The sequence below is a fragment of the Sinocyclocheilus grahami genome, unplaced genomic scaffold, assembly GCF_001515645.1.
Source record: "Sinocyclocheilus grahami isolate Dianchi unplaced genomic scaffold, SAMN03320097.WGS_v1.1 scaffold1678.1, whole genome shotgun sequence".
NCBI classification, from domain to species: domain Eukaryota; kingdom Metazoa; phylum Chordata; class Actinopteri; order Cypriniformes; family Cyprinidae; genus Sinocyclocheilus; species Sinocyclocheilus grahami.
In genome coordinates this window covers 59,005-83,468 of record NW_015506857.1, presented here as the reverse complement: position 1 = coordinate 83,468, position 24,464 = coordinate 59,005, and the positions used below count along the sequence as shown (strand labels likewise).

Sequence of the window (24,464 nt, the reverse complement as noted above, 5' to 3'; positions counted from 1 at the left end):
GTAAGTTAATGAGTGTCTCTGATCACGTGACTCTTTATACAGTCAATTTCCTGCTATCTGGAACATTCTCATATATATATATATACTGTATATCCTGCCCGTGTCTTCATGATGGTTTAAAGATCAGTCAGTGTGTGTGTGTGTATGTGATCACCTCACAGCTCCTGAGATCTTGTCCCAGTCTCTTCCCCTGCCGTCCATCACAGTAGCAGCGGAAACTTCCTGCCGTGTTCACACACTCTTCCTCACACACATCCGACTCACACTCGTCCACGTCTGACCGCAACAACAGGAGCAATTCATGAGTTCAAACAGAGCTTACCAAAACACACTAACCATCATCAGAACACCCTGATTATAAACATCAGCTGAACATTTTCATCTCTCATTAATATGAAAACACAGCATTTATAAACCCCAATTTGAGAGTTTCAAATTTCAAATGTGTCTTTAAGAGTCAACAAGAAGTGACCTGAAGTGAGACACACATATAATCTTTTGGATGACATTGTACACGCTGACATATACGAGATCAGGAGGAGAAAATAGTGAACATGAATCTTCGGTTGAATTTCCAAATCTGATTGTAACAGTGTTCATGGGAATGATAGGAAGATGTTTAAATGGATAAACCAGAAATAAGCAAGAAGAATGTTCCTTGGTCAACTGTGTAAAAACTGAAGTGGATCTTTTGAGCCGTTACGTAACCAGTTTCCTCTCAACACTTCTGACTAGGTGAAAAGTCACAAAAAAAATGGATGTTCCCAAAAGCACATCATATAATGAGACTGAGGCGTCCTGTGCTGAGACTGAGAGACATATAAGTGAGTACAGGGACATTATGATGAAATGATCGGCTCCTTCAGACTGCTGAAGGACGCCACAATCAGGCCAGGGTTATTATAGTTAACTAAAACCTTAAAATAATCTATTTTGTTACTTGAAATAAAATAAATGTTTACTGAATTTTTAAAAAATTTATTTCAGCTATTTGCCAAGGCAAAATTTCTCATTTTCAATTAGTTTAACTTGATGACCTACAATAACTAACACTGAAATAAAAATGAATGAAAACTACATGGACATTTTCTTTGGTTATCAAAACAACTAATAAAAATGACTAAAACACAACAAAATTATTAAAAATTAAACTAAAATGAAAATATAAATGAAAACCATAATTCTTATTTTCTCTATTTCTTATTTTAATTTAGTTAAACATATATATATATATATATATATAAACACAACAAAATTGACTAAACTTCGAATTTACTTTAAAATGGAAAATATTAATAAAAACTATAATAGAATATAAAAAAAATTCTCATCTGAAAATAAGCATGTGTGTGTGTTAGTCTGGTGACATGAGCGCTTGATCATGTAGTGCATTTGCTTTTGAGAATATATAAGTATCCAGCCAGTCGGTTATAAATATACGGTAGCTCTTTATAAGAGCGTTAGCTCGCTGTATGGCCAGATCCTGTTAACTCACCTACACAGCTTTTGGTGATGTTGTCATAGACGAATCCCTCCTCACACAGACAGTCGTAGATCCCATTGAGGTTTGAGCAGTGCGCGGATCCACACACATCTGGAGTCTCCACACACTCGTCCACATCTGTGGAAAAACCAGGAAACGCAGTGACACGTTCTGCTCATATGTGCAGTGACTCTACAGTCACTGCACTGCTGGACGATCTGATGTAATGTGATCATAAATGAGATGTACTGCTACTAAAGTCATTTTACTATGACAAATAATCTGGGTTTTCTTTCTGCAGTTTTCATTCTGGAGGAGAAAGTCTTTGCAGCTGTGAATAAAATGTCACATTATAAACATGATGAACAATGATCAACCAATGGCTGAAAACTGACAGGAATTTCAGAAAGTTTTCATCAATCTTAAATATTATATTGCAGCATGTGGGCAGACACACATGATACAGAAAAGGATACAGAACTACAGGATCTCACAGCTCTCTAAGTATACATCAATTATCCTCAGTGTCTGCGGTGTCTTTTGTGCTTCTCTCATTCTTTCACATTTATGCATTTTATGCTTTTATTTAAATAGACCTACACTGCATTCAAAGTACACAGTTCATGTATTCCCTGAGAATCGAACCCATGACCATGGCGTTGCTCGAACCATGCTATACGGCTGGGGTGTACTTAAAAGAGCTTAAAGGAAAAACAGGGCAAAAATGTAATAATAAATTAATTATAAAGAATACGATTAAACTAACTAAATAAAAAAAAGATTAAAAATATAAAAGTCACTGAAAAGTGCTTGAATTTCTCTCTCAAAAGGTTGTACAAACCCTAAAATGAATAATGTAATAACATTAGACTCTTTCTGCCACAACAGCATGGTTATATTTAATGTTGCTACTTCTGGTTTTCTGCGTCAGCGCTGTTTGATCTATTTATAACAAGAGAATTCTTGAATGCTTTTGAATTTGAATGCTTCTCTCTAGATCTGGCTCTCACAGCACTGTGCAGTAACAGTGTCGCGAGATCAACCTGTTTCTGAGTAAACCTCTTCTGAGCCAGACCAGTTTGCTTGTGCTGCTCTCAATTATTGGTCAGAGCTGATAAACAGTCCGTGCTGCCAGAGGCACCTTAAGATAGCCAGAGGTCCCTGGGTTTCCCCCCCCCCCCCTATATATATATATTTTTTTTTTAGCTTCCTGACAATTGTCGAATTTCAAATTTTTCTTGTTGACATGCCAGTTAACATTTACAACATTGTTCTGCTTAAAGGGGTCATATGATGCGTTTTCAATTTTTCCTTTCTCTTTGGAGTGTTCTAAGTTCTTGGTGCATAAAGAAGATCTGTAAAGTTGCAAAGACTAAAGTCTCAAATCCAAAGAGATATTCTTTATAAAAGTTAAGAGTCAGCCACACCTACCTAAAACGGCTCGTTCTAACACGCCCCAACATACCTACGGCACTCTGTGGGAAGATTTGCATAACGCCGCCCAAATGTTCACGCAAAGAAAGAAGGCATAACTTTTATTCTCGCTGTAGTATTGTTGTTTCCGCCTCCATGTCGTAAAGACACTGTGTGCTTCGTTGTGAAAGCGAAACTACTTTGACTGGTCTTCCAAAAGAGGACGATATCTGCTTCATGATGCCTGGAGCTGATCCGTGCTAGTCGATGAGGAAATACTACAACTTTGTGCTGTCGATCGCCAGATCGGCTTTTAACCGTGGACGAAGCGGAGTCGTCACATGTCCTTCCGGATGCTCCTTTGTCGAAATCGCCGACCGCGCCGTTCTCAAGCCCGCGCCTCTGCTCACTCTAACCCTCCAGCCATTCCTCATGCTAGCCCATGGGTTTTCATGTTTTTGAATCATCGCTCCAGCCTGACAGGGCATCATCACAATATGGTAAGGGGCATAACATTTTCGTCACACGTTTGAGGTATTTGGATGTGCACTGGATAGCTGGCCAATCACAGCACACCTCGCTTGGTAAAAATCGATGCATTTCAGAAGGCGGGCCATAGAGGAGAAACAATAATGTACAGTATGTGGAAAATAATGTGTTTTTTTAATCTTAAACTGCATAAACACATTTCAGTACACCAAATACACAAAATACTGTTCTTTTTAGCAGCATCATATGACCCCTTTAAAATATAAATATATGTGAATATGCAAATTCACTCTTTGCCAGAAGGTGGCGCTTGTGGAGCAGCAGAATTATAGCCTTTACTTAATAAAGTAAACACTACGTTATTACAGGCATTATACGGAGGTAATAGCATAAAGACATGTATACAGAATAGCTCTTGTGCTAGTCTTCTTTACTAGCGCACTGTGCATTCCACTCACAGTATATCGGTGGAACATACCAACTACACAAACACGAGTGTGGGGGAAACCTAAACTGAACCATTGACGGCATACTACAAGCAGGGCGCCACTGATAATGAGTGTGAACAGTATATCGGTGGAACATACCAACTACACAAACACGAGTGTGGGGGAAAGCTAAACTGAACCATTGACGGCATACTACAAGCAGGGCGCCACTGATAATGAGTGTGTGAGTTTGTTTACAGAATGCTGTTGTCACTGCTGCAAACTCTCATATTTACAAATAATTATTTGAAAAATATAATTTACCTGCAGCCAGTAGGCCCCCTCCCAAGTGTAGGCCCCTGGGCTTAAGCCCGTGCATTAATGCGGCCCTGCGCAGCTCAAACGAGTAGCGCAGTTTAGTTACGCTTTTATTTCGTTTGCCGTTTAATGTTTCTCATATGCAATAGAAATGGCAGTGCTTATGAGTTGGGCAATGCGGTGGTCGCATCAGTGTGACTGCTCACAAAATGTTGTTTTCGCGCCGCCAGAAAAAATAGGTTGCAGTCTGGAGCCCTGATGCATCATCTGATATGAGCACAGGTCAGCAGAAGAGCAGCAAGGACAGGAAGTGCTGCATCACAGCATCAGTTTCCATTCACATCTCCAATGACATTCAGAGCAAATCATCAGGAACAATAAGTTATTACAGCAACACTCTGTGACGACAGATCGAAATGTTACAGATGCTAAAACGCGACATCTTCAAAAAAATCTAGGCTCATGTGTAAGGCTCTCAGAAATGCAGTCTTTGAGAATATGAAATATGAAACCATAAAGGAGGTGTTCAGATACTGTCTGTATGAATTGCATTTTCACTTAGTTTTTAATTAAATGAGCAGATCCAGAGAATAATATGCACCAGTATCTTTAACCTGAATGCATGTGTCTGAAGAGCTGATGTGTATTTGTACCTTTCTCACACCTGACGCCACTCCATCCCATGAAACAATGACATTGGAATTCACCCTTTTTGTCCTCACAGCGCACCGTCCCGAAATGATTGCAGGGGTTCGGGGAACACTGGTCTGGAATGTCTGTGGGACAGACAGAGAGAGAGAGAAAGAGAGACAGAGAGAGATCATCATCATCATCAACAGTAAAACCATAATGAGTCACAAAACACATTCTGCTTCTCTAATGTGATGTTTGAAACACATCAGATATGAAATCCTATAACTGTATGCTTTTTCCTGTAGCTGTAACCTTCATCACATTACATTTACATTACATTTATTAATTTATCAGACACTTTTATCCAAAGCTTATATACAAATTATGAATACAACAAGGCAAGCAATTCATCACAGAGACAATAAACACGAGAAGTGCTAGTAATGCAAAGTTTCAGACATAGTTATCCAGCATTAAATGTCTGTGTGAACTACTTCATGATTTTAGAAAAGCTGCATCACTACAACAGCAGCCTATTAGGTAACACTTTACAATAAGGTTTTAAAACCATTTGTTTTAAACACACCTGTAAATAATTTATTAATCTTAATGTTAATTTTAACATTTACTAATACATTATTCAAATCAAGTTTCATCTGATAATATTATTTGATGTCCCTGAGCTAACATGAACTGAAATTGAACAGTTGTATTTTTATGAATTAATGTTAACAAAGATTAAAAATACTGTGACAAACGTATTGCACGACATACACGCTTAGAAATTTGGAACCTCAACATATGTGTCATGTAATAATGTCAAGTCGAGTCAAGCCACCTTTATTTGTATAGCGCTTTATACAATACTGGTTGTGTGTCAAAGCAGCTTTACAGTGTCAAACAGGAAAATAGTTTTTTTTAATAATGCAAGAAGACAATAACAAAGAGTCATTTTTCCGGCTAAAGTCAGTTCATTGATGATTCAGTGATGTCATCATCTAGTTCAGTTCTCTTCAAACAGAGTCTGTGCAATCAGTCAAGCGTCCCCAACTAAGCAAGCCAAAGGCGACAGTGACAAGGAACCAAAACTCCATACTCAATATTATTAAGCATACATACATACATTATAATAATGGCTTGTACATTTGCTTTTTCCATATATTTTATAATTGTATAACACACTGGTCAACTGACTGTTGTTTTTAATTCTGTTTTATGGTAAAAAATAAATTGCCTTGCCTTACTCATTGTTTGTTAATATTAGTTGCATTAACAATCGTTAAGTAATTAGATCTTCTAGGAAAGTGTTACTGTTGGTTTTAACTAACATCCCACATGGTCTAGATCAGTGGTTCCCAACCCTGGTCCTGGAGGCACCCGAACACTGCACATTTTGCATGTCTCCTTTCCCTGACACACCAATTTCATGTCTTGGAGTCTCTACTAATGAGCTGATGATCTGAATCAGGTGTGTTTGATTAAGGAGACATGCAAAACGTGCAGTGTTGGGGTGCCTCCAGGACCAGGGTTGAGAACCACTGATCTAGATCAGCGGTTCTCAATTCCAGTCCTCGCGTACCCCCGCTCTGCATGTTTTGCACGGCTCTCTTTGTTAACACACCTGATTCAGATCATCATCTCGTTAGAAGTGAGCTCCGTGCATGAACTGTGTTCCGATTGACATGCTCCCTACACAGTGTCCATTGCTCTCTACTCCCTGAGCAGGGGAAATCCGTTACTTCACTTCAGAATATTAATTTACAGATTTGCGCTGCGCCGCTGCGTGCTCCCTACACAGTGTCCATTGCTCTCTACTCCCTGAGCAGGGGAAATCCGTTACTTCACTTCAGAATATTCATTTACAGATTTGCGCTGCGCCGCTGCGTGCAGCGTCTTCATACACATACGAAACTTACTAGAGAAGCGTGAAGTGGGACATAATATACCTCTGTAAATGTCCACTTCGCAGGGCACTTACAGTCAAATATAACAAACGTCTGAAGCAATAAGAGAAACATACAAAAGGTGCAGAGCGGGGGTACGCGAGGACTGGAATTGAGAACCACTGGTCTAGATGATGTCAGCTGAAAATGCAAGTCATTTCAGAGGTGGAGTAAGTTATTTCATTCAGCTGAAAGATTATGAGAACATTAGTTTTCTTTATAAAAATGTCACTGATGAATAATTCAAAATATAGAACACGAATTAAAACAGTAAATAGAGTCAGTGTTGATAATTGTTGTGTTGAGAGTCTTTCAGCTCTTTACACCTCTGGTTGTCTCTGATGCGTTTGCTGACAGTGCATGAGCAGCAGAGGCACGTCCGACCACAGAGGAGAGAGACAGGAAGAGCTCAGAGATGCAGCATCTCTCTCTGACTCAGGGCTTCTGCTGGACCCAGACCGGCCAATCACAGCGCAGCACGAGGCGGCCTCTGAATCAGCAGAAATGAGTAGAGCAGGACGAGCCTCCAGCAGACGTCATGAAGATCGTCACACACACACCCACCAGAGGGGCTTCACTCATTCAGATGCTCACACACGCTTCATTTACTGAGCACCGGGATGAGAACGAGAAGAGCGAGATGTTCAGATGCAAGAACAATCTCACCATGAGCTCTTTATGAAGATATATACACAGATCACTGCTTCACGCACTGCAGCACTGAACACCACACACTGACAGAGAGAACGATAGACAGACAGATGGAGAGATAGATGGATAAAATGACAGACAGACAGACAGACAGAATTAGAATAAATAGACAGGCCGACAGATAGATAGATAGATAGACAGACAGACAGACAGACAGACAGACAGACAGACAGATGGATAGATAGACAGATAGACAGACAGACAGACTTAGAATAGACAGGCCGATAGACAGACAGACAGACAGACAGACCTCTCTTTGTTAACACACCTGATTCAGATCATCATCTCGTTAGAAGTGAGCTCCGTGCATGAACTGTGTTCCGATTGACATGCTCCCTACACAGTGTCCATTGCTCTCTACTCCCTGAGCAGGGGAAATCCGTTACTTCACTTCAGAATATTAATTTACAGATTTGCGCTGCGCCGCTGCGTGCAGCATCTTCACACACATACGAAACTTACTAGAGAAGCGTGAAGTGGGACATAATATACCTCTGTAAATGTCCACTTCGCAGGGCACTTACAGTCAAATATAACAAACGTCTGAAGCAATAAGAGAAACATACAAAAGGTGCAGAGCGGGGGTACGCGAGGACTGGAATTGAGAACCACTGGTCTAGATGATGTCAGCTGAAAATGCAAGTCATTTCAGAGGTGGAGTAAGTTATTTCATTCAGCTGAAAGATTATGAGAACATTAGTTTTCTTTATAAAAATGTCACTGATGAATAATTCAAAATATAGAACACGAATTAAAACAGTAAATAGAGTCAGTGTTGATAATTGTTGTGTTGAGAGTCTTTCAGCTCTTTACACCTCTGGTTGTCTCTGATGCGTTTGCTGACAGTGCATGAGCAGCAGAGGCACGTCCGACCACAGAGGAGAGAGACAGGAAGAGCTCAGAGATGCAGCATCTCTCTCTGACTCAGGGCTTCTGCTGGACCCAGACCGGCCAATCACAGCGCAGCACGAGGCGGCCTCCGAATCAGCAGAAATGAGTAGAGCAGGACGAGCCTCCAGCAGACGTCATGAAGATCGTCACACACACACCCACCAGAGGGGCTTCACTCATTCAGATGCTCACACACGCTTCATTTACTGAGCACCGGGATGAGAACGAGAAGAGCGAGATGTTCAGATGCAAGAACAATCTCACCATGAGCTCTTTATGAAGATATATACACAGATCACTGCTTCACGCACTGCAGCACTGAACACCACACACTGACAGAGAGAACGATAGACAGACAGATGGAGAGATAGATGGATAAAATGACAGACAGACAGACAGACAGAATTAGAATAAATAGACAGGCCGACAGATAGATAGATAGATAGACAGACAGACAGACAGACAGACAGACAGACAGACAGATGGATAGATAGACAGATAGACAGACAGACAGACTTAGAATAGACAGGCCGATAGACAGACAGACAGACAGACAGAATTAGAATAAATAGACAGGCTGATAGATAGACAGACAGACAGAATTAGAATAAATAGACGGGACGATAGACAGACAGACAGACAGAATTAGAATAGACAGGCCGATAGATAGATAGATAGGTAGACAGATAGACAGGCAGACAGAGAGAGAGACAGAACAAACGACAGAATAGATTGATGTACAGACAGACAGACAGGTGTGTGGTCACTCACTGTGGACGCAGGTGATCAGATCCTGTTTCTTCTTCTCAGAGTCTCCAAACTTCTCCATACATGCTAGTGCATTAAAGAGAATCAAACATCTCCATCAGGAACTGCAGATGATTCAGCAAATCATCAATTCAGAATATATATGAAATCATTCTAACCTTCATTACAAAACAATCACAACACATAGAAAAGAGTTGAAACACTGCAGGAGACTCACCCTGATACTTTGGGTAGAAATATTCCTATAAAAGACAAGAAGTCATGATGAGAAATGACTGATTATGAACAGTATAACAGGTTTTGCTCATGAATGAAGGTGAAGACACATGAGAACTGCACAGACGGTCCATGACTGATGACTGTTTCAGATGTGTTCCTGTCCTGACATGTCGTGCTCATATTTTGTCTCATATCAGGGTGGATAATGCGTCTTGTCTCATGAAAGGACAAGGACACAAACACACACACACACACACACACACACTGCAGAGATGTGAGGTGGAGTAAAACTACAGAAGACTTCAGTCTGATTGTGTACATTAATATCCCTGGAGTATTTAATACAAAAGCATTAATGAGAGTAAATTATAAGATGTGTGACCCCAGTGACCCCTGACGTCTTCACATGAGTTCCAAGCTAATTGATGTCACGTCCTCTGTGCATTAAAGTCACGCAGCCCTTAAACTAGCTTCACTGTCCCGCATGCAGTGGCTCTGGGTAACTTGGTAACCAGCATGCTGACTCACTCACACACACTGCAGTGAGAAATCTGCAGCGTCAGAGAAGCAGGTCGCACATGCTGCCACTGAATAATGCATGCAGGGAGTGGAAATCCGACATCTCTGACACACTGCACGCAAACCTCACAGAACGACCTTCTTCACATCTCCTTGATTCACCTCGCCTCTTTTTCTCTCGTTTTGCTCTCAGGAGAGATAGTCATGTGTCTGCACTCCGCAAATAAAGTTGATTCCAGAATTTCTCATGGTCAAGCTAATAATAGAAAGTATTAGACCGCTGATGTCATCATAATCTTTCATGCTTCCCAAACATCCCCAATCCTTATTTACAGACCAACGGGATTAAATCTAATCAGCACATTCATGAGAATGACGCGTCAGACATGCGCCGCCACACAGGAATTCATTCTGTATCAAAAACACATTCCAGGCTCAGCAGTCAGTCAAAGCAGTGACAGGTCCCTCAGGGACCAATCAGAAGGCACACAGACCAGCTCATTTGCATATCAGCTCCCAGAGGAGAACAGTCTGTGTTTGAGGAATCATATTCATGTTGGGTTATTGATGTGATTCAGGTGCAGTGCACTGACTTATGGGAATACATCACAGTAATAATAGCATCAATGCAGGATGCAATGATGGAAAGAACTTATGTTTCACCTTTATATATTCATAATAGTATTGGTTGATATACTTCATTCTCATATCATCCTATGGTCAGACTGTGAGATCAAGATCGCCAATACATATCATCATGCTAATTTATTTAATTATTTTCATAGTTACTTGGTTCATAAACTCAAGGAATCGTGTTTTATTGGTTATAACGTGCGACTGTAAAAACGCGTAAAAAGAAATATGATGGAATAAATAACCCCTAATATTAATTGGATAATAATACTAGCCTGATATTAATAATAATAATATTAGTCTTGATGTCATCAAAGGCATCAGCCACAGGCTATCGTCTATAAGCACAACCTTAATTCATAATGTTATTACATATTCACACAAACTGAACACTATAATGTTTATTCAGCAGTACTTTGGTGCAATGACTAGGAACAACTAGAAAACAGGGAGTTTGTAAAACAATCAGGACAATTATCTGTTGATTAATTAGGGTTCATGATTATGTATGAGTTTTAATGACTTTACAACCACTTTATTTCCCTGATAAAGCAGCTTTAAAGACAGATGCTCTATAAATGTGACAGCCTCGCTGTCAAATGGACCACTGCAGCCCTACAACAGACTATATAGTGCATACTAACTAGGGAGCAGCACAGAATTATTACACAGGTCAATGGGGATGACAGATCACATCAAACATTAGCTGGAATCGAGTGCATCGACTAAACCGATTCATTGCGGCAGCAGCGAACTCTAACTCGTTAGTGAGCATCCTAGAGTGCACACTAACTAGGAGCGGCACAGAATCAATCCAGGTTGAAGAGGATAAAAGATGACAGATGATCGTATCAAACATCAGCTGGAATCCAGCGCATCTATTAAACCGAATATTTTGTAATACTCTTACCGTCTCAGGGTCATTCTCAAACACTTCTCTCGCCTCCTCTTTAGTGCATCTCTCCTCCACACACTCCCTCTCCAGATGACCCTGCTTGGTCTCCTCGAACACCTGGTTGGCCCTCCGGTGTCTGCGGAGAAACTCGTTCGCCTCCCTCGGCGACACGGACACTGAAAACAGCAAAAACTCTCAACTTCTGCGTCTGGATGATCTGATCGCACTAGTTAGTGCGGCACTGCACGGGAATAACGACTTGTTTCGCGTACTTACACTGCGAGGAGCAGCCTATACACAGCAGGACGAAGCAGCAGCTCGACACAAACTCTCTCATGTTGATTCTGCGTCAAACTTTCGCTCGTTCTGGATCAGAATCCTGCACAATCAAACGAGAACTCAAGCGTTTCTGCAGCACATTCAACCTTCCTCTCTCTCTCTCTCTCTCTCTCTTCTCTCTCTCTCTCTCACCAAACGTAAGCGGCAGATTCGTCGGTTTATTGGTGAAAGTTGCAGCGCGTTCAGGGAGTTCCCGATGCAGATTTTTCTCCGCAAGAGCGGATCACTGCAGTACACACTACATAAGCACTGGGAAAAGATCCATTTAAAGCGATAGATCACCGAGAAAAAACAAAAACAAATAGTATCATCATTTACTCGCCCGCATCATGTCCTTCAAACCTCTATGACTTTCTTTCTGTTTCAGTTGAACACAAATGGAGAAGCTTAGAAGAATGTTCAGGCTGCTCTGCATCATACAACGCCAACAGTGAATGGGGACTAGAGCTGTTGAGCTTTAAACAAGGATAAAATGTACCATAAAAATATCATAACAGACTTCTGAATTTAAGTTATTTTTAGATCTCATCACCCATATGCATATTCAGACTTAGCATTAGACCGTTGCGTCTACTGTAGCAATTAAATCTCACAAGATTAACCCTAGCCCTAAAACTTTAGGTGTGTCCCAATTCACAGATTTATGCACTTCTATGCCATTTTGTAGTATAAATAGTGCGAGTAGTGTATTTACACTGACAATTCCAACAAGAACTGCACTTTTAATAGCTGGTTAATGCACTTATTTAACTAAAAAAACAAAGTGTGGAATATTAAAAACGTTATGCATTACAGTTGCATTGCAAAATGCGGCCCAGATAACAGTGAACATTCTCAGAACTTTGGCTAATGTTCTAGCAACACATTCTCTTCCGTAACAATAATAGAAATGTATCAGTTCTTTCATACATTTCTCAAAACAGCACAAAAAACATTCCTGGAACCAGAGGCGTCATGCCCATTCAAAGTGAGATTTCTGAGCCAAGTGCATTTTGAATGCAGCTTCCAAAAGACAAAAATAGCCGAATAATATTTTTTATATTTGATACAATCGCACCGGTGTGATTAGATCGCTCAGTGTGGCACATCACCAGCTGCTAAAATCAAATCTGCGTTTGCTGGCTGGCGCTGAGCCAGAGACAGACGCGTTTTTACAGCGTTGCGCATTATAACCAATCACCCACGATTCTGTTGAGCTTATGAATGCAATGGCCAATCAGAGGCGTTCAGATGAGTCATCGCTCTCATCAGAAACAACAAAGTGCAGATGTGCACGAATGTAAGATATTCATTTCATAGTGTAAACAGCTTGAGTGATTTTAATGGGAGTTTTTGAGAGTGCCTCTGGCTAGACTGAATTGTAGCCTACTTAAGTAATTGTAGCCTACTGAACTGTAGCCTACTTAAGTAAAAAGTCGGGGTTTTATGTGTAGTTAATATATTACACTATTAGTCTACTTTGCCCATCACCATTGATCAAATAAAATAATCTATAAAGGTGCAAAACGCATTTACTTACACATATTAGAGAATCGAGATATTTCCAGATATAGGCTAGTTAACACGTTTGGAAATATTTCGAATAAAAAGAAAGAAAAAAAAGAAAGAAAGAAAAAAAGTTTTTTTTTAAGTTTTATAATGCTAGGACAAAACATTCTTACAATTTATTAATATTTGATATACATTTTCATAACATTAAAAGAAAACATTCGTAGAATATAAAAAATAAACATTCAAATACTGTTATATTTTGGGTGAAAATGTTAGCAGAACATTGTAAGAAATGCTTTTGTAACCTTTAAATAACATTAGAATCACAACAAGAAAACTGGACATTTCAACGATTTAGAAACATTTTAAAACAATTTTCCCACAACATTTTTCCAACCTAACTTTGGGTAAATGTTACTACTTCAGAAAACTTTCAAAAGTAATGTTTCCATAATGTTTGCAAAATGATCAAATGGAATATGTTCCCTTAATGTTTGCATAACAAAAAAGGAGTTCTTAAAACATTTAAAAAACTGGATGCTTTGAAGTTTCAGAGAACATTCAGCATTGAATAACGTTTTCATAACTTGATGGGAACCCTAACAAAACATTCTTAGAACATATTTTTGTAAGCTGGGATTGTACATAGTGCATAGTGTGTAGTGGCATACAACTTCATTCACACTGTCTACACACTGAATGCACAATCACAATCAGGTTCTAAGCCACTGAGCTCTAAACTGTGTCACAATCAAGTGGTTTCCCATCATGCTTTTTGTTTGCTCACTATTTGGCATGCATCAGCATGACATCACAGCAGTTGCATGTTATTTCTAATTGGCCTGTACCTGGCCATGGTGGTTTTGGGTAGGGCTGGTTTATCTGAGATGTGCGATTGCGACACACAGAGTGAGATTTGAAAGTGAACATTTCCAGTGAAACATCTGCTGAGTTCCACAGAATGTTGACAGAACTTTCAGTTTTGGGTGAACTGATACTTTAAGTATGTGTTCATGACACGATTGTTGATTTGCAGGATTGTCATCTGGAAAGGTACCAAATAATGTCCTCTATGCTATGATCTACACTTGTGCCAGGACACGTGAATTTTAATATCTGCACTGTAGATTTGGCCAATTAAACCTATAAAGTCGAGTGTATCACATTTGATCATGAATTTCTAAGGCCTCTAAATGATCAACATGATCAAAACTTCCGCACACAATCTACTACATGCCTTCTTTTGTCTGATTGATAATTTAGACATTTTAGCAGGTAGTATAATTGTACAGACAGTCACATTCAGCTTGTGGTTCCCGTCTTTTTTTGGTGTGAAAACTTTACAGATTTTTAAAAAGAAAAAATAATTTGACTTTCGTCTTGAAATATTTCTAACTAGACTGAAGCAGCTTAGCTTTACATATTTATCCAGACATCCTTTTTTTTTTTTAGAAAAATCAGTGAGTATCAAATATGATCATCAGGCTTTTGAGGAACGTTTATTTCTTCATCTTTCAATCACCATTGTATTTCATTGCATTATATGTTTTGATCATCAAACTAAACATTTAAATATCATCTTAAGACATTATTGGAGATATAGAGTGAAGAATGATATTTGTATCATTGCATATAAGTATCTGCTATACTTTTATAAAGATGATATTGATTTACATCAGAATTTCATTATATACATATCAGTATTCGCACCTAACTGCTTATTTTTGCTCAGTTTGAGTTTGAGTTTTTTTCCTCCATATTCTCCGTATATCAGACTATATGAGCTATAGAAGCCTGATCTATGAAATACGATACAAAACAAAAACATGCAACATTTTTTGATTTTGTCTAATGGTTTGATTAAAAAAAAAAAGTTTTTTTTTTAACTTTAATTTAATATGTCAGGCTTTATTGGGTTAAAGTATGTCTCATGAGGTCTTTACAGAGCCATCGTCATTATGTTAAGATGCAAGCATTTTTAAAAATCTGTTTTTTGTCTTCTTAATGTCCATTTGTAAAGTTTCTGTGAGTCTGACAGTGAAATCTCTCGCTGTTTTAGTGAAGGCAGACCTACATTCTAATCAGGCTGTTTGTTGATTTGACAGTGATTTTCCTGACAGTGTTCTTATGGCTCAAATGTGAGGTTACATTCTTCTCCTGCAGCTGTTTTCTCAGTGTTTACTTCTCTCGCTCTCGTCTTGTTTTTCTGAGCCAGTGTTTTCATTCTCTGTTCCTCCCTCCCGTTTCCCGTCTGTTTCTTTATGCAACATTGAGGTCAGGTCACTCATGTCCATCTGTAAAACACACTGTATATCTCATGTCAGAAATATAGCAGAGATGTAGAACCAGTGTCTGGTGTTTGAGCACTGTCAAATGAAAACAGTTCACTCTTCCACCTCTACACTGCACAAAAAAAGCCAAAAGTAGAACATTTTCTAATGATAACCGCGGCTTTCAGACTATCAAGGAAATTAAACTCAGTCACTACTAAACTGGCATTATTTAACATAAAAAATAAATATCACACTCACAAAGAAAAACAGAAATAGATATAGAATTATAGAAAATATATAGAACAGTATAGACTTAACTTGATATAGAATTATAGAAAAATACAGAAATGGAACTACATATGGAATAAAAAATACATAAATAGAACTAGACCGAAGTATAGAAAAATATAGAAATAGAACTAGATATAGAAGTACAGAAATGGAAATAGAACTAAATATAGAAGTACAGAGAAATATAGAAATAGATCTAGATATACAAGTATAGAAAAATATATAATTAGAACTAGATATAGAAGCACAGAGAAATACAAATATAGAAATTTCCTCAGAACCACATACTGTATATGTGAAAAGTAGGCAGTAATTAAATAGTTAAAACACTCATTCGTGTCTAAGATGGGATTTTGCTTCTTAAGAAGGTGAGATTTGCATTTGCATGATGATGACGACAACAACAACAACAAGCTGCATTTCATGTTTTATTACAACAATTAATGCGACACTAGTGTTCAATATCCACCTAAACATATTCACATCACATTCAAATTAGTGTGTTATATACAAGATACAAACTGACGGCTCTATACTGCGAGTAAAAACCTGATTAAAGACACATGTCAGGAATAAAAATACTGGAATGAATATGTGTGGCATCTTTAAATAGAGGCTCATGCGCTTCTGAAGCTCTTTCACAGGTTAGTCATCAGTCAACTAATGAGTGGATCAATTAAAAACACAAAGAAACATCACAGGTCAAGCTTTCTCTCTCCGTCTCCTGCTGAACCCAGAATCAGGACATTGCATCATGTGTTTGACAGAAACTCACAGACAGACGCAGCCGGTCAGGTGTCCCTGCATTAGGCTGTGATGTCATTTCCTGTCTAGCGCAGCTGGGATTCAGCGGACGGAGGGTCTGGGGCGGAAACAGGAGGACAGGAGTGAGACTTGATGCTGTTGTCTTTGCTAACAGCCTCGTCGAAATCCAGCAGCTGTCCGTTCACACTGATCTCCAGACAGCCGTGGTAGAATGCAGAGATGGGAGTGATGGACAGCGGGAGATCTGCACACATACAGAGCCAGGGAACATGACATGATGCCAGGGATCATTGGAAAAACACACTTTCTCTGTTCATTCTAAAAACGACCTTATTTAAAGGGGTCATGAAATGGAGAATCTAAATGTTCTTTATATTTACACATGAAAGGTTACTCCACAATAAAAACATACTGCAAGTTTCAGAACTCAAAACGGAGTTGAAATAGTTTTTTCTACCCTTCTGAAACGCCTGGATTTGAAATTGGCGTCACGATTTCTTCTCAACACGCTCTTAACATGCATCATCATTGTATGTAATCAAAGGAGGCGTTTATTTTTACTGATGAGCCTGAGCGACTGAAAGCTAACGTTTTCCTTTGTTCTTCACAACGGACTGTTTTGTGAATTATTCTAAACATGCTGTCAGTATTGGTTTTAACAATATCTTTTAGTGAAAGATAAGGCAGCATTTTATTCAAAGGAAACCCAGGTCAGTGCATTTATTTTTTAAAGGGGTCATATGATGCGATTTCAAGTTTTCCTTTCTCTTTGGAGTGTTACAAGCTGTTCGTGAATAGATAAGATCCTTAAAGTTGCAAAGACTAAAGTCTCAAACCCAGAGATATTCTTTATAAAAGTTAAGACTCATCCACGCCCCCCTAAAACGCCTCGTTCTAACACGCCCCCACATATCTACATCACTGTGTGGGAAAATTTGCATAACACCGCCCAAATGTTCACGCAAAGAAAGAAGGCGTAACTTTGATTCTTGCTGTAGTATTGATGCTGCCGACTCCGCCATGTCATCAAGACGCCGTGTGTTTTGTTGTGAAAGCGAAACTACTTTGTTTGGTCTTCCAAAAGAGGACACAACTAGAAATCAGTAGTTAAGTTGTATTTACAACACTGTTCCAGAACAGTTCAACCCAAATATTCAGATGTGAGCAACGCATTTTACGGAGGACGAGGACTGTTTCCTGGGAGAGTAGACATCAATGCCAGTGTTCCGGTGAATTCAGTTCCCATGTTTCCCCTTCGGCCACTGGATGCAATAAATGCCTCGTTTATAATGGGTTTTAATGTTTGTCTCGTCGCTCCGGCCGGACAGGGCATCACAATATGGTAAGGAGCGTAACATTTCCGTCACATGCTTGAGGTATTCGGCCAATCACAACGCACTGGATAGCTGGCCAATCAGAGCACACCTCGCTTTTTCAGACCGATGAGCTTTGTAAAAATCTACGTGTTTCAGAAAGCGGGGCATAGAGGAGAAACAATAATATACAGTATGTGGAAAATGTTTTTTGAACCTTAAACTGCATAAACATTTCATTACACCAAATACACAAAATAATGTTCTTTTTTAGCAGCGTCATATGACCCCTTTAATCTTAGAGTATGTTTGTAATAAACATCAAACCATAATGCTATTATGACACCAAGCGTATAATTTTTTTTAGTTTTAATAATTAAATCTGTGCAAACTGAAATATCAGAATCAGAACAGAATATGACAAAATGTTTCCACTAAGCATGAAAGATGCAACCAAAAAAACGGTTTATCTGTTGACAAATGAATGAGAAACAATATGATTTCTTAAAACTACTTAAACTTCAGCTTAAGTGTCTTTTTTATTACGACAATTAATAATAGTACTTTCAAAACTATATAGCAATAATGAAGAAGACCATTGCAATCACTGTGGTTTGCTTGTTTGAAATTCTTCTGCCTTGAGCTCAAACATACACAGCTATCTAACTATCAGTGCTTGCCCTCTTGAGTATCAAAACACACGACATGCTATAAATGAGGGTGTGGCTACGGTGAGATGAATCAGCCAATCACAGCAGTGGGTGTTTACTTCTGTTTCTGAAAGAGGAAACACTCCTTCAAATTGAGTGATTTTTCACAAAGAGGTAAAGTTGGGATGAAAAATTATTTTTACAAATATTTTACCCTTTTGTGGTGCAAAAAACTTAATCATAACATAATGTACCCACTGTAAATAACCTGAAGCTGCATTTCATGATCCCTTTAAAGCAAAGCATCATGAATCTAGAACTCGACTCCTTAATGTTCTGAAATGTTTGACATGAACATGATCAAGCGGAATCAGATTCTGAACTATAATACGCTGCTCTTGACTGACGTCTGACTGGGTTTCCCACCATCATCTCCATCTGAATCAGTCACACAAGCACAATCCAGGTTCAGATGTTTGTGATGGACAGACAATCTGATGTTAGTGCTCTAAAACCATTACAAGACACCACAGCTGATAGATTTATTGATTTGATGTCCCGATGAAGACGATTAGATGCCAGTAACAGAAGAAGAGCTGACCAGCAGCTGTTAGTGAATGAATCTGCACTAATACTGCAGAAATACGGACTTTTACTGTGCTAGTTAATGATTAACCACTGGACCAGTGTTATTTTAGTATCGCTGAAATACTATTGTAAATTTTACAAATATTTTTAATTAGTTTTTTTTTTATATTTTAAATTTTCACTTTAGTTATAATTGGTAATTTTGTTGTGTTTTTGTCATTTTTGTTTAAAAATGTCTATATAGTTATTATTATACATTTTTATTTGAGTTTTAAATTAAAATTTCTGAATTACCAGCTAATATATTTAACTACAGTTCTAAGATATAAAACTTAACCAGTCTTATTTTAGTATTATTGGCTACTTTTATAGATTTTAATATTTTGAATTAGTTTTTATTTTTCTATTTTCATTTTAGTAATTTTGTTGCGTTTTTGTCATTTAAAAAAAAATGTCTATATAGTTTTTAACATTTATTGGGGTTTTACATTCACATTTTGCATTACCAGTTAATGCGATAAAATGCCATACTAAAGCCTGAAGATTACAGTTAACTGTTTATACATTTGTTTATATTTTGTATCATTTTCATTTATATATTTAATATTTTCATTTTACTTCAGGTTTTAGTAATTTTGTTGTGTTTTTAATACGTTTATAACGTTTTTTTTAAAATAAATATTTATCTGAGTTTTACATTTATATTTATGCATTTGGCAGATGCTTCTATCCAAAGCAACATACCAGTGTTATTTTATCATATTTTGTTTATTTTTTATAGAGATACTATTATAGTTTTAGATACTAATAGATACTATTAAAAGTAAATTTGTAGTGTTTTTGTTATTTTTATTTCAAATGTGTCATAGTTTTTATTAATTTTAATTTCAGTTGTAGTTTTAATTATTTTAGTACATCAAGTTAAACTAAATGAAAATGATAAACGTCGCCTTGGAAAACTAGATGAAATAAAATAAATTAAATTTTTTTATATTGTATTTTATTTCAGTTAATATTTATTAGGGATGCACCGATACCACTTTTTTCAGAACGAGTCCGATACCGATACTTTCATTTTTGGTACTTGCCGATACCGATACCTGTATTTTCACAGCATTTGTAATTTTTTTAAATATTGGGTACAGAAACAAAATAATAGTAATAATAATAATAATAATAATAATATGAATCATGTTAGTTGGCTTCATTTAGCAAACAGATATTACCTTCCTTACCATAGTATCGGTATCGGTACATCCCTAATATTTATTTTATTTCAAGTAATGAAAATGTTTTATTTTTAATAGTTCAAATTGTTTTTTTCAGAATCAGGCTAAAAATTAAGTAAACAAGCTGACTGACCTGGAAGTCCTCCTATGTAAGTGTGGACGTGACCCTGCATGGCACTGTTGAGTTTGGATAAAGCCATGCTCAGGGTTTCAGAGTCACTGTAGGACACGCTGGAGGAGTTTGCTGTGATGTGGAGACCATCAGCTGATGCTTTCATCTCCACCACCAACCAGTCCGGATAACACAGCATCAGAGTCTGCAGCGTCGCCACGCAGATGCCGTCCATGAAAACCTGCAGATTCTGCAACACATGAGCAAGAGACACGCGTGTGTTTAGTGTGTGCCGAGACTTCACCAGGACGGGACATCAGCGCTGAATCTTACCGCATCATCAGGTCCTTGCGTCACCACGGCAACGGACAGAGGGACAGAGTGGTTGCTAACCAGGGCAAATAATACACCGGTGCTGCTGGACGGACGGATGTTCATCACAACATCCAGCTTCCAGATATTTGTGCTGCCTAAGACACGAACGCACATGTCAGTAACTCATCCATCTACAACAGAGTTAAAGCTTTACTCATTCGTTCATTAATGTGCTTATATGTAGCGATGAGACTTTTGTCTTCTGTAGAGCTGCATTTGAAGTTGTTCCATAATTCTAAAACTCTGCAACATCAGATGTGCATAACTGATTAATTCTGCAACATTAACACGGGTTCTTTCCTATTTATTACTGTGAAGCTGCTTTTATATGTATAAAAAGAGAGAGATAGAGAGATATTAATTTGATAAAAAATATTTATATGACAAAGCACAGAAAATAAAACTAAAATGAAAACTGAAAATATAAAAATATTCAAAATATTAGTAAACACAAAGTAAATAAATCATACTAAAATTATATTGATAAAAATTACATATTGTTTTTATAATAATACTTACAATTAATTTCAAATATTTTAAATGATTATTTTAGTTAAAATGTTTGCAAAAATTAAAATGAAAACTGAAAATATAAACATAAAAAGTCAATTCAAAATATGAATACTATAATAATAATAATAATAATAATAATAATATATAAATCATGCTAAAATAGCACTGATAAAGGGAGCATAAAATTTTTATTTATTTATATTCCAGCTGCTTTATAGCCAAATTAAATTTGTTTGATAATTAATGAACACTACAGAAATAAATGTAAAAGTGTATTAAAAATGTATAGAAATAAATGTGACTTGACTTATACAAAGAACTTGTGCAAAAAAAAAAAAGCCGAGTTTAGACTGAATCTCCTGTGGTAATGGATGTGTTGCAGACACTCTTTAAAGAGCTTTAATTGTATTTATTTCACTGAACTCACTATAGTCGATGTTGAAGAGTGCCAGGCCTCCGCCGCTGAAGAAAGAGCCTTTCTCCACATGCACATAACAGTGTTTGCTCTCCTTCTCCTGAATCACCTCCTTCACTCCAGACGCGCCCTGATTCATCAGATTCCAGCCACGGATGCAGCCATCCAGCCTCGGGTTGATCTGATCCACAGCGGCACAAACAAAACACACATTCAGTTCATTCACCAACCAATACTACTGTTAAACACACATTACTTCAAATAAAACAAACTAAATTAAAATAATGTCCATCATTTAAAATAATGTCCATCATTTAAAATAATGTCCATCGATTTTAATTATTATTTTTTTTTACATTTAGCTTTCATTTATTTTTATTTCAGTTCTAGTTTTAGCAATTTTAGTACTTGAGCTTAAAATTATTTTATTTCGACTAATTGCGAAAGAAAACATTTCTTATTTTTATTTACTTTAACTTGATGCACTAAAATAAAGACTGAAATAAAACTTACTAAAGACTATACATATTTAAAAAATAAAAATGACAAAAACAACAATATTGCTAAAATTTTAACTAAATTAAAATAAAATTTAAAATGTAAATAAATAAAAATGTTATGCTAAAATAAAAATAAAAATGTATTTAAAATATGAATGAAAACTATAGCAGCATCTCAATTACACTAAAATAACACAGTCACTGGGGTGAATCTCATGAAAACAATCAAGACCATGACCAGCTCATACTTCATCCCCAAAATCATGAGAAACACACAAAATAAAAAATAAAATTATAATGCCAAAAACACATTTTTCACTCAAATTCAAAGTGGAAAGCTGAATAATCTTCTCATTAATGAAATGCAATGCAAAAAAAAAAAAGATTAAAATAATCCATTGGTAGAAAAGTGCAGTTGAGAATTTAGGGTTACAAAATGAAAATATTGCACTGATTCAAAAAAATTAAATAATTTTTGAAGTTTTGTAAATGCTAATTGCATTTAAAATGTGTAATGACGCGTCAGGTGTGTGTTTGAATTCTCACTGGTTTGATGAGGCTCTCGTTGCGATTAGGCAGGCCGGCAATGTAAACCTTTATATCCAGTTTGTCGTTGACGAGGCTGAAGAGTCGCTCAGGACTGTTAATGCTCATTATGGCCTCTTTACTGATCTTCACACTGATGCTTCCCATCAGCTCCTCCACAGAGATCTACAGACCACAGCAAACACTTCACACACAAATCCAGAACCGACAGAACCTCACATCCAAACGCCACCGCTTAAACGTCAGGGGTCCGTACGATTGTTAAAGTGATAGTTCACCCAAAATGAAAATTCTGTCATTAATTACTCAGTATAGAAAATTATGATCCGCACTCATGAGAACAATCTTCTTTTTTCTTTTATTTTACATTCATTACTAATGGGACCTTCGTTCATCTTCGGAACACAAATTAAGATATTTTTGATGAAATGTGAGAGCTCTCAGACCCTGCATTGACAGCAACGCAACTGTAATGTTCCCAGGTCCAGAAACGTAGTAAGGACATCAGTAAAACCGTCCATGTGACATCAGTGGCTCAACTTCAGTTACGAGTTACGTCTTCCGCCATTTTGGAGAGTACCCAAGAGCGTAATCGACGTAATCAGCGTTGTTTACGTTCGGAGGAGAAAGGCGTGCGCATGAACATAATCTGCGTAATTAGCGTTATGCTTAGGGGAAAGCGTGCGTATGTGTTGTGATACTCCAAAATGGCGGAAGACGTAACTCGGGGGGAGAAGAATTGTTAAATAAATTGTTATTTTTGTTTTCTTTGCACTCAAAAAGTATTCTCGTAGCTTCGCAAAACTGAAGTTGAGCCACTGATGTCACATGGACTGTTTAACCGATGTCCTTACTACGTTTCTGGATCTGGGAACATTACAGTTGTGTTGCTGTCTATGCAGGGTCTGAGAGCTCTCACATTTCATCAAAAATATCTTAAAGGGGTGGTTGATTGCGATTTCACTTTTTTAACGTTAGTTAGGGTGTAATGTTGCTGTTTGAGCATAAACAATATCTGCAAAGTTACGAAGCTGTAAGTTCGATGCAAACGGAGATATCGTCTTTTAAAATTCTGGCAGTTTAATGCCTACAAAAACGGCTGGTAGGGACTACAACAAGTTACTTCCCGGGTTCGTGACATCACAAACCCAGATAAACCCCGCCCTCAGGAAAAGGTAGCAAAGGGGGCGAGGCCATGCTGCGCTGCTTTAGAGAAGAGGAAGAGAAAACTAGAGGTGCACGTAAAAGTCTATTCCTATTAGGGGTTGAACGACTTCTGATTTTTTGAAGTCGAGTCGAAGTTGACTAGTCGCTGATGACGTCATTAATGAACAAATAAGTCTGGGGCTGTGACAAACACCTTGTGCACAGCTATGGCATATGACACAGCACTGCCCACACGGCTATTGCTCCTATAACAGCTTTTTTATCAGTTATTTTGTCTTTAAGTCGTTATATTTCTCACAGATTTCTGCTCGTTCTAAATCAGATACCGATAAAGTAGCACAGTAAAGATTACATTAATATGAATGCATTAGTGAGAGCGATTGCGTGTGTGAATTAATTATACCTGGCAGCGTCTCTCTACTAGTAGTGAAGCTGTGGAATTTAGTTATTAAGAAAAATATGCTTGAACTTTTCAGTTTCCAAGTGTTGACAATACATTTTCGCGCTGAATGATTCTGTGCGTGTGATGTACGCGCTACTGTCTGTAGTCTATG

At 37.7% G+C, this 24,464-nt stretch overlaps 2 protein-coding genes across 2 annotated transcripts in view; both read right to left on the bottom strand.

Annotated features, from left to right (window-relative positions):
• Nucleotides 1-11,803, bottom strand: part of gas6 (growth arrest-specific 6) — a 22,553-nt gene extending 10,750 nt beyond the window's left edge. The window contains exons 1-7 of the mRNA XM_016258383.1: nucleotides 11,620-11,803; nucleotides 11,359-11,519; nucleotides 9,295-9,319; nucleotides 9,081-9,143; nucleotides 4,785-4,907; nucleotides 1,496-1,621; nucleotides 155-276 (exon numbers count right to left, since the gene is read on the bottom strand). Coding sequence (XP_016113869.1) covers nucleotides 155-276; nucleotides 1,496-1,621; nucleotides 4,785-4,907; nucleotides 9,081-9,143; nucleotides 9,295-9,319; nucleotides 11,359-11,519; nucleotides 11,620-11,680 — 681 coding nt within the window. The 5' untranslated portion in view covers nucleotides 11,681-11,803. The remainder of the gene's footprint in view (nucleotides 1-154; nucleotides 277-1,495; nucleotides 1,622-4,784; nucleotides 4,908-9,080; nucleotides 9,144-9,294; nucleotides 9,320-11,358; nucleotides 11,520-11,619) is intronic.
• A 4,291-nt stretch (nucleotides 11,804-16,094) lies between these two features.
• The window catches only part of pros1 (protein S), a 24,091-nt gene continuing 15,721 nt past the window's right edge, over nucleotides 16,095-24,464 (bottom strand). The window contains 4 exon segments of the mRNA XM_016258390.1: nucleotides 16,095-16,746; nucleotides 20,416-20,644; nucleotides 20,728-20,864; nucleotides 21,710-21,878. Of these exon segments, the coding sequence (XP_016113876.1) occupies nucleotides 16,568-16,746; nucleotides 20,416-20,644; nucleotides 20,728-20,864; nucleotides 21,710-21,878 (714 nt within the window). The 3' untranslated portion in view covers nucleotides 16,095-16,567.